This window comes from Pezoporus flaviventris, unplaced genomic scaffold, assembly GCF_033815535.1.
Source record: "Pezoporus flaviventris isolate CSIRO_AGI_PZ_B2104156 unplaced genomic scaffold, CSIRO_AGI_Pfla_v1 ptg000029l, whole genome shotgun sequence".
Classification (NCBI taxonomy): domain Eukaryota; kingdom Metazoa; phylum Chordata; class Aves; order Psittaciformes; family Psittacidae; genus Pezoporus; species Pezoporus flaviventris.
In genome coordinates this window covers 14925491-14941425 of record NW_026892577.1, presented here as the reverse complement: position 1 = coordinate 14941425, position 15935 = coordinate 14925491, and the positions used below count along the sequence as shown (strand labels likewise).

Genomic DNA, 15935 nt, shown 5'->3' with positions numbered 1-15935 from the left:
GCATTCTGTTTACTAGAATTAGAAATCGCATCCCTTTCTTGAAATAGGATACAGTGACAATCTGTTTAGAAAGTCTCCTTTCCAGATGACATTGAGTTTTGACTGGTGTTAGGGAGAGGAGAGGGAGGGAGGAAAAAATAAAATAGTAGCTGTCCATCCAAACCCTGCGGTCTGCATCCCCAAAAGCAGGTCTTACCCAACTCTACTTTCTAGCAGAAAAAGCTACAGGCTATTAGGAACAAAAGGAATTTGTAAGTAGAAAGCTGTTCTCAAACATTTGCATATTTCAGAATGTTTTTATAACAGCTAATGGAAGAGATTTACAAGGCTAACTACCTCCTATTTTTAATTCTGAAAGCTATATTAAGTCACTATAGAGAAGCAAGATATTTCTGTGGAACGGGCATGGCCAATAGGTTACATTCTTTTGAGCTATTTAAATCTCTCCCAAGTTTTTTCTCTACTTGAACATAGTTCTAACTTGCCTTAACTGAAAGCCATTCTATTCTTTGCATCTGCCTTTTTGTTACACTTGTTAATCTTCAAACCCTAGAAACACAGAAAAGAAGTAAAACCAAAAAACCCCAAACTAGCAGTCTCAAAGACCTCAATATATAGATCCAGTTCTTCATAGGACAACAGAGGAAGGTGGAGACAATGTCTTTTTAAGTATTTCCTCCTGCAACTTTTAAAATCCATTTGTATTTTTTTCTTGAAATAATTTTCATTTATTATGAAATAATTTTCATTTATTACCACATGGCTACACAAATTACAAGCCCAGAAGTGCAGCATAAAAGACTTAAACCACTTAGCCAACAAATAAAAAGAATAAACACAAACCGGAAGAAAAGGTTTTTAAAGAAACATTACAAAAATCTTTAGGCTGCTTTGAAAATATCATGTATTTCAGTAATTTCTCGCTATTAGACTGAGAGGAAAAGCTCCAATCAAGAGATACACACTATGAGGCATTAATAAAATAAATACTTCATGCACTATCTTTCACCGTGAACATTGTGAGCCCAATGAGTCATCACTTGTTAGAGGATTTGTTTTATTAAAACACAACAAACATTGCACAAAGCTAGTAAAAATAAGGAAAGATTCTATACTAATTATGATCTCTCTCTAGGTTATGTGCTGTATATTCAATTTCCTCATCTTACTGTGTAAGCTAGATGCAGCATGACCAAACATGACCTAATACAGATACAGCATGCATAAACATGCTATGAACCAGAATCCTGCTATATAAAGACAAGTCATTAGTAGATTTACAGCCCCTACTGTCAAAATCTCCATTCTCTCATAAGCCAAACACACAGCCACAAGCTGCTTTTGTCTCATCCATGTTATACCTTTACAAATAGGTTAAGCATCAGTGAGAGACCCTGCAAGACACAAGCCAGCAATATAAATCTAAGAGGAAAACACTTCTGGTGTCAGCGCAAAAACACAGACAAAATCCTGGTTTCTACAAAGTCTCCACTAAACCCACCAATCCTGTAAGGACAGAACAAAAAACCCTAATCAAAGGTTCGTTTCCAAGCACTAAGCATAGCAGTTTTATTAGGTCCAGCCATCCATGTAAAAAAGACATACTAGAATCTGTTCTGCTTTTTATAGCTCTGTGCTATATTTAACAGCTGATATACTGTAAGCAGAAAAGCCTTGCGATTGCTTTCTTTCATGTATGATATCCATAGACAGAAAAACTATTTCCCTGCATTGTTGCAGCAGTCTGGTTTTCATTTTTGGGAGGAGCAAGACTGGCATCAGTATTCCATGTCAACCCACCTTCATTCAGAGAACCATGAACTCTGCAGCCACTAGACCTCTGAGGCTCCAAACAGCCCAGTGAGCTACGACTGCTCTTATTTCTAAACACAAATGAGGGCACAGTTGCAAGAAATGCAGTAACCCAGTCTTGCACAATAAGTCATGATAAAACAAGGGTCACAATTCCCAAGACTTTTCCCTGTATATATAACTGCCTTTTCTTTATTTGTGTCCTTGCTCAAGCAGCAGAACTGTACCACAAAATAGATGTGCCTGTAAAGATGATAACTGCTGTGTGATTAGGCAAATTGTTAGGGTGTTTTCTGATCTGACCTACCACACCCTACTAGTCCTCATATTTCAGTTGTTCAAACAGCTGCTTCTTGAGGGAACAAAATTTAAGGTGCAAAAGTGCAGAGCAAAACCAGGAGCTGTGTGTAGAAGCATGTTTTAATGTTACGGGTTGTTGGTTTTTTTTCTTACTTTTTACAAAATGCATTTGCAGATAGCTTCCAGCCCTTTACAAACCCTAATGTGAGGGCAGAGAGCATGATGGTCAACTTACCCTACTCTGTACTCCTGTAACTATGTGACTATCCAGAAAAGATTTATGTCAGAAAGTTGTGCTATGCAAGGAAAAGCTGAAGAACAAAGCAGCATACAAGACCCTGGAGGGAAAATTGATGATGGTTACAGGGAAACCATATGTACATTTCTTACAAGACCAATTTTTCCGCACTGCAGAAATTCCTCTTTATTTTAGACTGCTTTTTAAATACTGAGGTAAGGGAAAGAACAAAACACTTTGAATCTCTCACCAAATTCCTCAGCGCCATCAAAAGGAGGGACTTGGGACTTCAACACAAGCAAGTGCAAGACAGCAAGGAAGCAGTGAACACATCTATGCACCCTAACAGATCAACACTGGTGTACAGACATTTTTCATGAAATTCCAGCCCAAGATTTCACTCAGTTTGAATTTTCAGGTACCAAGTTCTGATGAGCACAGAAATGTCCAAACCTATATGCAGTAATGAGTTCATCTGTCTCTTGGACTTTCAATCAGACACATGATTTTTTTTTTCTCCTGTAAGAAATTGTTAGGAACTAACATCTTGCAAGTTTTTAACTATCAATGACAACAGCCTCATTTAGTATACCACTGGGGCTTTTATATGCCTTCTGGGCATTGTGCCAGTTTTTATTTCTTATAATAGCTTACAGCCTAGCTTTTCCTTCTATCTCCCTCCCATTACGGATCCTCCACTTTCATAAAGACGTACTTTTCTTCCTTTAGATTTTTATTGTCTTTACCTCAACTGCTAAACCTGCTTCTTTTTGAGCTCAAATGAGGCACTCCCCCAGCTGATTCCACACCCTGAGGGTGGGAAATAGCCACTCACATTCAAACAAGACAAAGTATAATGCAAATAAAGGGTAAGCCCAACTTTGCTGAGGCATAAAAAACCCAACTAGTCCGGGATCTTCTGCAGAGAATCTGCCCTCTTGCCCAGCTAGGTGTAAGAATAGCTTCCCTCTCTTGGCAGGTAACGGATGCACACTGCTTCTCCCCACTCCTACTGAAGAGTCTTCCAGCAATCAGTGGGAAGTCCAGTGGTGGTAACAGAAGTTAACCACACTTATTTCACTCATTCTTTAGATGCATCTTTCAACTCCAGCCCAGTCTACACACTACAAGCCAGCATCTATGGCCTGAGCAGCAGCACTCAGCCTCCTCCAAGCAAGTGAGGTGCAACGAGATTTTTGACTGAGTTACACTAACCTAGAGTTACACAGCTTACTCATCCTACAACACAGGACAGTAAAATTTCGATAGGTGTTCAGTAAAGGGATACAAAGATCCCACTGCAACAGAAAGGAATTTTGCAACAGAGCAGGTTTAGGCAAAAGTCTGATTAGTCCATTCTCCCCTCATCCTCCATGTATCCTTTACATTCAGCTGCTTTAAAAAACTGAGTGACAGCTTATTAATTTATTCCTCATTACATTAACAGCATACTTTTGCACAAGTAATGTGACAGAGGAGTCACAAAGTATAAAGAGATTTTTATTACAGGTATATAAGCATATATACTCCTTATTTTTACAGAACTGATGTTACTTAAGCATTTACAGTTAACAGTATGTAACTGGGTAAAGATTATCAGAATTAGAGACATATCAACATATTCATCTATGTTTTAACACCACTGTTACCTGAAAGTAAAGTCAGCCAGACATAAAAACCAGTTATTCAGAAAGGAAGAAAAACCAAACAAAACCCAACAACAAACAAACCAAATCAAACCAAAAAACTGCTCTAAGCTGGAAACAGTCCTTCAGTGCATTACTTACTGATGTTGTTCAATGAGTATAACCTTCTAGTTGGTAAAAATGATTTCTGTGGTCCAGCTTAATGAATAGAGTGCTTCTAGGGGAAGCATTCAGATCTTAAGAATGAATTAAATGATTTGCCAGGCTACTGATTGTTATTGCTGGCAGTTACCATGCAGTTCATGGAGAATTCTCCAGGTCTCCTACTATTCAACACTGTGGATCACATAAGAGGGAGATCAGATAGCTAAACCTAGCTATCTTTGTAGATTTAGTTGCCTTTCTATGGCACATAAGACAGGCTTAAGGTAAACAGAAAACATCTCCCTATTTTATTTTGTAATACACAAAAGAGACGTCTAGACCAAACCTATTTAACTCATTTAGGGATTTGAAATTAGACACTGGGACAGGTGAGGAACAACAGGGTGCTTGCTTGTTTGTCTACTTTAAGGAGAAAAAGTTGCTGTTATTTTAGAAGGATTCCTTATTTGGGATTTGAACGCTGTTTTGCAATATGCTGGATGATTTGTCCTAAACTTATGCAATCCTGAAAGTCCCATAAGCATTTAGAAATACCATAAAAGACAAATAACTTAAAATCATGTACATGGAGAAATCAAAAGCCAGAACAAAAGCACGTGATCTGTATCAGTTTCATGAGTTTCATAACATTTAGTCAAAATTTCTCATGAAATTATCAACATTCACAAATGTACTTTAGTTTTTCCACGTTACTTCCAAGTAACAGAAACAGGAATATTTAAAGTCTCTTCCATATAAGGCATTATACAATATTGAATCCTGCAACAGAAGGACTTGGCACGTACTCTCCACTTCAGCAGGTGCATTAGAGTGATCAAATATTTGAAACAGACATTTCAATGCTTTGAAAGAGCAATCCTGAAGCTGTTGTCCAATGTCAATTTACAGTCAGCAGAACACACTGAGATAGCCAGGTGCTGTTACAATGGCTAATGGAGTATGACAATTTAAGTGCTAGTACCCAGGACACTCAGCCCTTTGAGACAGATTAAGCAAGCAAGCCTTCATGTAATGGATAGTATTGTGCTTCTGTGATACTCTATGGGTATTACAGTGAGCCAACAAATACTTCCTATAAAGGAAGGTGTGGATCTAGGTAGCTGTAAGAAGAGATGTCCAAAGCACTCACGTAGTTGCGAGTGCACTTCACTGACTGCTACAAAACATCACAGCCAGATTTTATGGTGTTTTTCTTAAACTACCTCTTAAGCGTTGCAGCACACAGAATGTTAACCAACACTGCAGTGATATGGGATTCATGCTTAAGCCTGCCAGTAATTTGCTACATGACCTCATATCTTTGCACAACAACTAGCAAAACAGCTCCAACTTCAGTTATGGCTTCCAGTGCTACATTAATTATATTGCAACAGAGATTACAGAGAGTTGTCCCTCACTGTAAGCTGCATATTTATACCAGATAAAGCCAAAGCTATGGAGAGAAATGCCAAGCTGTGATAGCCACCAGGTAACTTCCAGTTCAGTTCTACTGCTGGGGGAGCAAGGGTCATGAACTTGCTTGTCAAGTAAGCAACTCTAGCTCCTAGTACAATATATAGGAGAGAGGAATTTGGGAAGACTGACCATTCCAAAGGGATAGTCAGCCTCTTCAGAAAGTCTCAAAGTGACCTCTCATTGTTACTACAGAACATGACATGACCTGAATCATTCCCCAGACACGTGGAAGGATGCTTGGAAACCTGAACTGATACCACACTGACTAACACTAGAATTAACCTCCTTAATGTGGTGCCAACATCCTTACACATTGTGAGACAAACTAAAACTTTGGAGGACTAATCATCAGCAGACCCTAACATGAGGGACTTGCAACCAGCCTAAAGGACAAGAAATTTGTAACTAGCAGTGGACTACTACAGCAATTCAGAAACTTGCTAGTACTTCGTAAGACTAACTGCTTCCATGTCAAAAATTTACTGAGGGTGATTATACAACACTATAACAGCTGGGATTCTTGTTGATCTTCAGCATTCTCTCTCCTCCTTAGGATCCTGTCATTTGTTAGGTGAGGGGTATTCACAAAGAAAAAACCTCTTGCACTGCAGGAATAGATGCTTGGAGTTAAACATGAAGCACACAAAGCCAAGGACTGCACTCAATTGCAGTTTCTGAATCAGTATGATAGCTCCCTAGACTGAAGCGGAGAGAGAAAAGGAACTGATGTAATCTGTCATTCCCAGCAGCCATCCCTCGCCCCCAAGATCAGGTCAAAAGTTAGGGACATAAATATCAGATCTGTCTGTCAAGTAAATCATTCACATTAATCTTAGTGAGATTGCTCTGGTGCAGGCAGATCAGTCATTCTTTTACAGAAAATAAATGGAGACATGCTCCAGTTGAGACACGTACACAACAGGCAATCGTCTTTCAAATGACTAGTTCTAATACAGTTTGTACAATGGCTCTCTATGCCTCTGTCACCACAATCAATTTCTGCAGTGCACTCAGTGAAGTCATCTGGGAGTTAAGACTACTGCCGAAGTTTGTACAAACAGCAGCATCCCAATACATCAGATTTACATCACCTTCTGGAGTGCCTACAGAGGTTATTTTTAACTTCTAGAAGATCTGGGACCCCATCATCTCATGAACTGCTTTTCTTCATAATGCACTCCCAGAACTGAAATCAAAAGCTAGCTGCTACTGTTAAGTAAGCATGGTTTTCTGTTTAAGTTCGGTTTCACGTTTGGTCAAGTTTCTGTTTAATGTTTGGTTTCACCTTTTCTATTTTCTGTGAGGTTTACTGTTAGGTAAACCTTGGACCACACTTGGTCTTCCAGGTCTTGACTTATGTCTGCTTAACGATCAGTACAAGGGGAAGGGAACCTCAACCTAATCTCCAGCCTGCATGGCTTCATTTCTGGTTTTCCGATACCTGTACTCTCAGGTTCCTGTAACTACAGGTTACAACACCTGTAATCTCAGCTTCTAGGTTGTTGTAACACACTCTCAGTTGATTATGAAGCATCTGATCATCACAGCTATACTCTAAAAAGAAAAAAAAACAACCAGCAGACCAACCCTCATTTTCTAAAGCTATCTTGCATGGTTAATACTTAGTAGAATACCCTCTTCTTGTCCCCTCCAAAATCTCAGCAATTCCACTAATTAACAAATGTGAATTAATTCTGTTAGTCTTAAACCAGTTAGGATGGACTTACAAAACAAGTTTTCTCTGAAAATTTTTACAGGACTCCTACAATTTTTTTTCCCAAAGTACTTCCCACTGAACCCATATGAACCATTCACATACCGTTCTAAAGTCTTCCTCAAACTTGTAAGCTCCACCTCCTGTGGCACAGAGCGTAGTGTGCAAACTGGAGAAATTCTTTTCGCTACCCATCTGTATGAACCTGTGCATGGCAGAGCTGGGAAAGCGGATGAAGTGCAAGTTTCCTTTCCGTCCACACATAGTCAAATTTTTCAGTTCAAGATGGACATCACGAATGCCAGTTTTACCATATGCTGTATTGGAGGTCAAGTATTTCCTAATGCTTTTCAGATTTTCCACCTCTTCCTGCTCCTCTTCTGCAGTAATGTCCTTAGGTTCAAAGTAGACCAGTTTAACCAATGTTCCACCGATATCCATTCCAAACCATGGAAATGCTAAGGATGAGGGGAGAGAGAAAGTCACTATAAATATAGAGGTTATCCATATCACTTGAAGCATTTGCTGAAGGACAATTTAGTGCAGTCACAATGACCTCAGTTAAGAAAAAGAACAAAGAAAACCTCAAGGTACTCTTCTCTGGAGAAGTGGGTTTTAATAAAATGAAAGTATTTTTGCCAGGAAAACATTTATTCCTCAGACAGCACCTTATGACAGAGTACATTTATTGCATTTCACCCAATTGACTCCCGGCACCAGCTGTTAGAATAGACTAAGGAGGAGAGGAGAAAGAAACAACCAAACAGAAGAACAAGATTTCTCAAGTCACACTGCCACTGCATAACATCCACAACTGCCTTTCTAAGACCAGATGGAATTTCCACTGTCACAAGGCTCTGTCTGAGCAGCAATACTCCCATTATCCTGGGAGTCTCCAGACTTCAACCCTCCAGAACTAGCAGCTCTGTTGGAACTACACCGCTTGTATATATTAGCGGAGAGAATAAGATATTTTAAGTTCCATATTTACCACTGACAATTGTTTTGAGAAAATATGAAACATACCCTTTGCTGTATGTGTTAGGCTATCATACAACTATACAAGAAATGCCACTATTTGCTTCTCAGCATATATAGAATCATAGAATAGTTAGGGTTGGAAAGGACCTTAAGATCATCAAGTTCCAACCCCCCTGCCATGGCCAGGGACACCTCACACTAAACTGTGTCACCCAAGGCTTTGTCCAACCTGGTCTTGAACACTGCCAGGGACGGAGCATTCACAACCTCCCTGGGCAACCTATTCCAGTGTCTCACCACCCTAACAGGAAAGAATTTCCTCCTTATATCCAATCTAAACTGCCCCTGTTTAAGTTTTAACCTGTTAACCCTTGTCCTGTCACTACAGTCCCTAATGAAGAGTCCCTCCCCAGAATCCCTATAGGCCCCCTTCAGATACTGGAAGGCTGCTATGAGGTCTCCACGCAGCCTTCTCTTCTCCAGGCTGAACAGCCCCAACTTTCTCAGCCTATCTTCATACAGCTTCATACGTATTTGCCACAGCCAGCCTAGATCAACCAAAGCCTTTGTTCTGCTAAGAGCAAGAGAAAATGAGTATGGAGAACACACAGGCATAAAATACTAACTCGATTGGTGTACCTGCTCTGCTTGTATACACAAGCACACGTTTCAAATCGTAGGCCAAGTAACTTTATAAAGCAATAAGAGGTGAGAATATAAAATCTACATACAGGTACTGCAAAGGAAGGCAGCTAGTAATGTTTCTAAAGAAATGAAATGAAAAGTATTGAGCATGTGGCTTAACATCCAAGGTATATTTCTAAAATAGGAGTCACATAGTCACTTTCCTGCTTTTAGGGACAATCAGGCAGACTTGCCAGAAGTGAGATTCTACCAGCTAGGGCATCTCAACTTAGTGTTGCTACAAACTCCAAACCATGAATACCATTTACATTACTGATTTTTCTGCCAGTGAACCAAGATGTAAGCAATCTGGGGCAAAGATTTTAACTAGCATAGGAGGTAATGATCACAGTTTTCCTCACATCATCACAGATTACTATTAGGTTACTCAACGTTATGCTGAAAGGAGCTTAGAGTCTTCTACTTTTTACAAAGGTCTCAGCATCACTCTTGTCTGGCTGGCTAATTCAAACTTCAATTTCACAATTGTCAGAACATTCCCCACCCCCTAAACCAATCCTTAAATGTCAGAGGTTTAAAAAGGTTAATTTTTCTCCTTTGCTGTATGCCGAATAATTGAATCAGTTTCTCCCTCTTTATCCAAGGACAAGGCAGACAAAAAGCATAAACTCCCCGAAGTAGCTTGCTTACTGTTCAGTTTTTCTAAAAGCACCTACTCTTATCTGTTTTAACATCTAATTTCTTTTTCCATATCCTGCAAGCTGCCAGACACAAAGACACTAAGGCACTGAAGTGAAGTCTAATTTGATGTTTGGGAAGATACATACTATGCAGATGAACAAGAGCTCCCTGAAATAGGAAAAATGTAAACCAGGTGTTTTAAAAATAGGTTGTGCTTGCTTTTTTTTTTTTTTTGGGAGGGGGGTGGTGGGGGTGGGGGTGTAACTCAAGCACTTCTGGAAGTACAAGGTAAATATTTAAGCAAGAGTGGTCTGGTCCACACTACCAACACTATAATGCAGCAGAGCTCAGGATGCCAATTGCATTAGTAATTTTCACAAATCTTTATTTAAGCTGCTGAGAACTTTAATTACTTGTCCCACTGGAACAGTAAGTCTCCTCCTCAGATGTACCTTAACTATGTAGGCAGGAATTTTAATTTTAAAAGTAGCATGGCTGGACTATGTGATACAGAACCACCCTGCAGCTAGATGTAAGTCAACTTCCAATATTCGACATCACGGGCATAAAATCTACCTGTACCAACAGTTGCTTTAAAGCTACAGTGTAGATTTACTCTTTAAGAGAGGGAAGGAGCATTCCAGCCTCCTATCAAACACACATCCAACAATAAAAGCATTAAGTACTAACAGCTGAGAGCCCATAAATGACTGCCAAGACATTTATTTTATATCTTAACGTTCTGAGGAATCATAAATAAATCATTAACAAAGAACAGGTGCTGTAGAAAACAGTTCTTGGCCGAGGTACAGATAATGCTCACATTTAAAAAGCAAGCAGAAATACCAAAACACTTTCTTTTTTGTTGTTGTTGATTCTTCTCTCTGTGAATCTAGGCTCCTTTCATTTTGTTGCAAGCCAAAAAGAGCTGCAGAAAGAAAAGAACTTTGCTCTTAGAACTGCAGTTTTCTTCAGCACAAATAGAGAGCACAAGATCAGTCCACGACAACCAGTATTTTGGTTACACAGAACAACAGCTTAATTTTCTTCACAGTTTTTCACACCAGCTGTCTGTTGAACCCACTTGCAGCAAAGACAACTATTTTGACTGGTTGACCAATGAGGACAAAACCCAAGACTCAAAGCTAATGACAAGTCCCACTGTAATTCATGTAACTTCCATAAAACTGGAGTGACAGTAGAAACACTTCTGTATTACAGTGATTAAAAGATTTTTTCATTGTACCTTTTGTTATTATTGTCACATGCCAAAATGAAACGCACCACTGAAGTTCTGTCACTTCGGTATATTCAGACACCCCACCTTAGCTGGTACATACACACTTCAACTTCCCTGACACTGCTGAATGCAGTGGTAATGGAAGCATACATGCAGGCTGCAAGGTGTTCCTGAGTTCTGCCACCTCCCTGAATACAGGCAGTAAGACCATACAGAGGCCACCAAAATTATTAGGGCCCTCACTACTACAAACTGGGGACATGAAGAAAGAAAGGTATTTATGTTGATACAGTCTCCATAGACTTGAGGGAAAATTGTGGAGTTTTTTTTAGGGCTGTTCAGATTTTTTGTTTTAAACTGGAAATTCAGCATTTGATTGATAACCAGACAAAACACTGAATAAAACTCAACATTTGTTGAGTTCTTAAAAGCCAGAAAAGCAAGGAGGGGAAAGTGAAATCCATCATATCCACATCTTAGGCTGATAACAGTTATTCAAAATTGTGTGATTTACCATGAAGACTTAAGACACGGGATATGCTGCAGAGATGCTTTCACAGTGTAAAAAATGCACTTAACTAAAATTGTCTGGCAAGACTGTTATGAGCCAATTTCTCTCTTTTCAGCTGTCAGTACTGGATCAATGCAACCTATTACGGTGGCGAAAACAGACCTATTCTACTGTATTGCTCTGTACTGCTACATAGCAGTAGGTCATAAAAAGTAACACCACTATAAAATCTAAGTCCCATGGAACTGATACAGAAAGTGTCAAGATGAATTATGCATTCTTAAAAGCCTAGCATAAACCAAAGACTTTACTTACCTTAAGAAAATTAATTCTCTTTATGCTAATAAGCTGCACCAACTACTTACTGGCTTGTTATCTTGAGTTAAAGATCTCCATTACTCCAAAATCTGCTGCACAAGCATGTGACAATGCAAACAGAAGGTATCAATAGCATTGCATAATTAGGTAATCTGATGCACACCGACAGCTGTGCTATCTGGGGGAAAGGTTCACTCATGAGAAATTCCATGACATATTTTACCTAGTTTCTGTACAAACTTTGAAGGGTATGAACCTACAGAGCTATTCCTATAAGGCATTATTACATTCACAATTGAACACATTTGATTTTTAAAAACCCTGCCTTTAACACACAACGTAAGGAGAGGGGTGAGGGGTAAATACCAAATCACAACCTGCTCCACATGGACAACAGCTCAGGAGAAGGGAGAATGAAGAGGAACTCCTGAGTCCCTAAGTTACATCTCCCCTCCATTAAACAGGATAACCAAGAGTAATCCTTTTCGTATGTTCAAACAACCACAACATAAGGTTGGCTGAATCTTTTTACCTCTCAACTCTCAAAGACTGTGCCTGAATCCTGCTGGTTAGAACTTTCTTCTCTCTATCTGGCTCCTAGATTTACTCATGACCAATTTGCAGCAGTTTTATTCTTTTGCCAAAACTGTTTCAGCTTACACATCTCTTACAAGATATGCATTTCCTCAAATACAGGTACAGTATCTCCATTTATTTTTTTTTTAACAATAATTTGAATGGTGGTATCAATACTCTGATATCTTAGTCATATATATCTCAGATAAAATACCTTAAAATACCTTAGGTTCAGCTGCTTTTCTTCCTGGACACATACATGATGAAATCCTATTGCTCCATTTACATTTCATTTGCATTGCTTGACAGTTGGATGATCTAAGAACTTCCCATTTTAATTGGAAGAGGCGAGAGAACACCAAAAAAAGTGAGGGGAGGGGAGATCAAGAGACACACATAAGATGAGACAGCATTCTCGCAGCTTGTTAGCTGCTTTTTATTAAAAAAGCTGATAATAGCCTACTTTTTTTTTAATCACTCTCTCCTATTTTTCACAGCAGTTTTGAGCAATCCAAATAAATTGTAAAATGGAAGCACTTGTTTCCTTTGAACAAAAATAGAGTACGTATCTTAAAAAATAATTATATCTGCTTAGTAATGGAAGTTTCTTCAAGACTTACAAAGCTAGAGCTGAATAAATCATGCACATATATGAGGTGATGCCTTCCAGTTGATTTTCAGCAGCAAGGTCCTATGGAATGTCTACCTCCTCATCAGAAAAGGAAAGAAAGAAACCAAAAACACCCCACACAAAAACAAACTCAGAAACCAACAAACCTGGAAGCACAGAGCTGTTTGTTAAACAAGTGTGACTATCACATGCAAGTAGTCATATTATCATGGATTGATTTCTGAAGATAGCGCTAAGAGACTAGGCCAACACCTAGCCTGTACAGACAGCTTCATTAGAAAACTCTGAAAAATAAAACCCCAATTTGCAAAGCTACAAGAAGAAATGATTAGCTACGGAGAATCTCATTCTTTAATCTAACAGCACCCAACCCAATGGAAGTGATAAGTTTAATTCTCCCATTCCTGTTGGAAATGCATTATCTAGTTGATATGCAGTTTTAACTCATGGGATGTTGGACCACAACACACCAACTAGTTCTTTATGACCAGTCCTATTCCTTCAGCAACCCTCACTTCCAACTACATTAAAAGCAGCTGGAGACTAACTTTAAGAATTCCTTCAGGTCACATGCTTCAGGTCACATCCTAAGATTAAAAAGACTGCAGGATATTCCAATACCTTGGACAAAATTTCAGTAACTGATAACACTGTATTTATTCACCACATCAAACAGTAGCAAGATCAAAACCATTTTCCCACCTGTAGTCTTCACTAAAGCAGGCTAGATAATCATAGCAATCCATATGTAACATCACAACATATCAAAAAGCCTAGGTTTTCTTTCTTTTCTACCTGGCCTTAAGGTACACAAGCATGCTGCAGCCAAACATCACAATAACAACCTCAATATTGGTCAAAAGCCTTCTTTACAGTGAAGCTACAACTTTTTAAGTGTTCAGAAATTATCCACAACAACTATAATTCATAATAACTAGAAACAGTCACACTACCTCAAAACACACATTCTTTGACATGTAACAGTTACCACCTGACTCAGGGTGAAATAAGATACTGATTGGAATTGACCTTTACACTAATTTAAGAAAAGCAATAGCATTAAGATGCCCAGCTGGCTTCTTCTCTATGTCTGATGTAGAATAACGCTGTGAAGCACCAGTCTAGTTAACTGCTGCTCTGAAATCCTTTGTCCTCACTTGGCTACAGTGCTGTTTCAATAGGGATCAATGAAGGAACTTAACTGCTCTTTTTTTTTTTTTCTTCTGTTCAAAGATCACATTTAGACTGAACAACATGACAGTTTAGGAGGCTTTTGAAATTTGCAGAGTTTACAGTTTTATTACCTTCTGGAGCACTTCACAATGCGAGGCATCATAACAGGTATTTTTCTGCGTTCATTATGCCGTGCTGCAGAAAGGTAATGCAGACCTTAGTCTCACAAAGGTTCTGCACTAGTAATTTGAACCAGAAAACTGAAATAAGCCTAAAATCCCTGATAACTCACCAGTTCAGCTAAGGAAAACACAAAGCAAAGACAAGCTTTTCAGCAGAAGGCAAGTCAAAAAGAATATAAACTGGTCCTCAGATCCATTCTCACCGTACTCTAATCAGCAAAGCACACTGGTTTCACAGGGAATCTTCCTTTCTCAGAGTGAAAACAGACCTAGGAATACAGAACTCTACCTCATGCTGGCAGAAAGTAAATGCAGTCAAGAAAACATATAAGGATTTAAAGAAATAATTGTTGTGGAAAGATAGGCTTCATTTGCTGAAATGCTAATTACCTCATTATCTTTTCCACAGTACAAAGCAAACCCCACAATCAATACTGAAGTCTTACATGCCATGTGGCAACTGCTTTTCATTTTGCAATGTATCCTTAAACACAGAACAAACATCTGCAAAGGTTGGGATTAAATACAAAAACCAGTAAAATGGGACTGTGTAGTATTCACTGGAGATGGATAGAGAGGAGAAGTTGAATATAATTTAACTATTTTTTTAAGCTGGTGACAGTCTGCTATCATATTTTCCTGCAGGACTAATAACTGCAAATTAGTTTTTTTTTGTAAAAAAAAAAACCTATCATATAAATTAAAAAGTTCAATAGCAGCAAGAATTCATGTCATTTATTTAGCAAAGAAAATGCCTACAAAATAGTTCTACAAAGCATTTCCCTCATCTGCTGTTTTCACTAAAGCCTCAGTTCGTTAAAACCCCACAATGAAGACCTGGTTGTCACACATCTTGGCAATACAGCCAGTCACTGATGCTCTTCACTCTGATGGGCTCTTTTATCCCTTCAAGATGGGAATGAAATTGCAAACTCCAGATTCTTTTTTACTCAAGTGATTCCATGAATCCTAAAAGCCTTAAGCTTCGCTTCAAAGTATTTTTTACTGTTATGAAGAGTTTGATATGCAAGTGCTGACTCTTCCTAGCTACACCAAATCAAAATGTGTTAGTCCAAGTTCTGCAGGTTTTGTTGCTGAACGGAAGTGTGAAACTGGACAAAGGCTAACCTGGTTTGTGATGGAGAATGATTTGGTCATCAACATGTTAAATTTGGTAAATTAATTTCCAACAGGTACACTACACGATTAATGAACACAGAGAACATTCTAAGGGAAACTGATATGTGTAGCTCAGCAAAAAAACATTTAAAAAGCTGGACAAGGTACTGGCTATTAAAGTAGCCCTGTGAAAGCTGCAGCTCTCCAAGGCTGTTTCTAACTATTTTGCTCTGCTTATACAGAAAAGTTTTTTAAGTATTCAGTTCAAAAGAAAGAAAGAAAGAAAGAAAGAGATTCAGACCAGCTGAATGCACACTACTTCCTACTGAGTAGAAACATCTTTAAGTTTTGGCAGTGGGTAGCTGTGATCCTGACTATTCCTGATTACCCTTTCAGAACATGCTGAACTTTTAACAAAGAAGCAAACATTTCTGGCTTTATTGGAAGGGCTACCGAAGTGAGAGTACAAAGAAACAGAGTGCTTTCTCCATTGGACTGTTTTACTTACAGAGCTTACCATCAAACTATTCAATGGCGCCACACCTACA

At 38.8% G+C, this 15935-nt stretch overlaps 1 protein-coding gene across 6 annotated transcripts in view; it reads right to left on the bottom strand.

Moving 5' to 3' along the window:
* The window catches only part of PANK1 (pantothenate kinase 1), a 47930-nt gene that overhangs the window by 11256 nt on the left and 20739 nt on the right, over window positions 1-15935 (bottom strand). For 5 of the 6 annotated variants that reach the window (XM_061459191.1, XM_061459190.1, XM_061459189.1 and 2 more), the window contains one exon: window positions 7436-7788. In XM_061459191.1, the coding sequence (XP_061315175.1) occupies window positions 7436-7788 (353 nt within the window). Of the gene's footprint in view, window positions 1-7435; window positions 7789-12506; window positions 12607-15935 lie in introns of those variants that run through there. The other variant, XM_061459193.1, reaches the window with a different exon arrangement.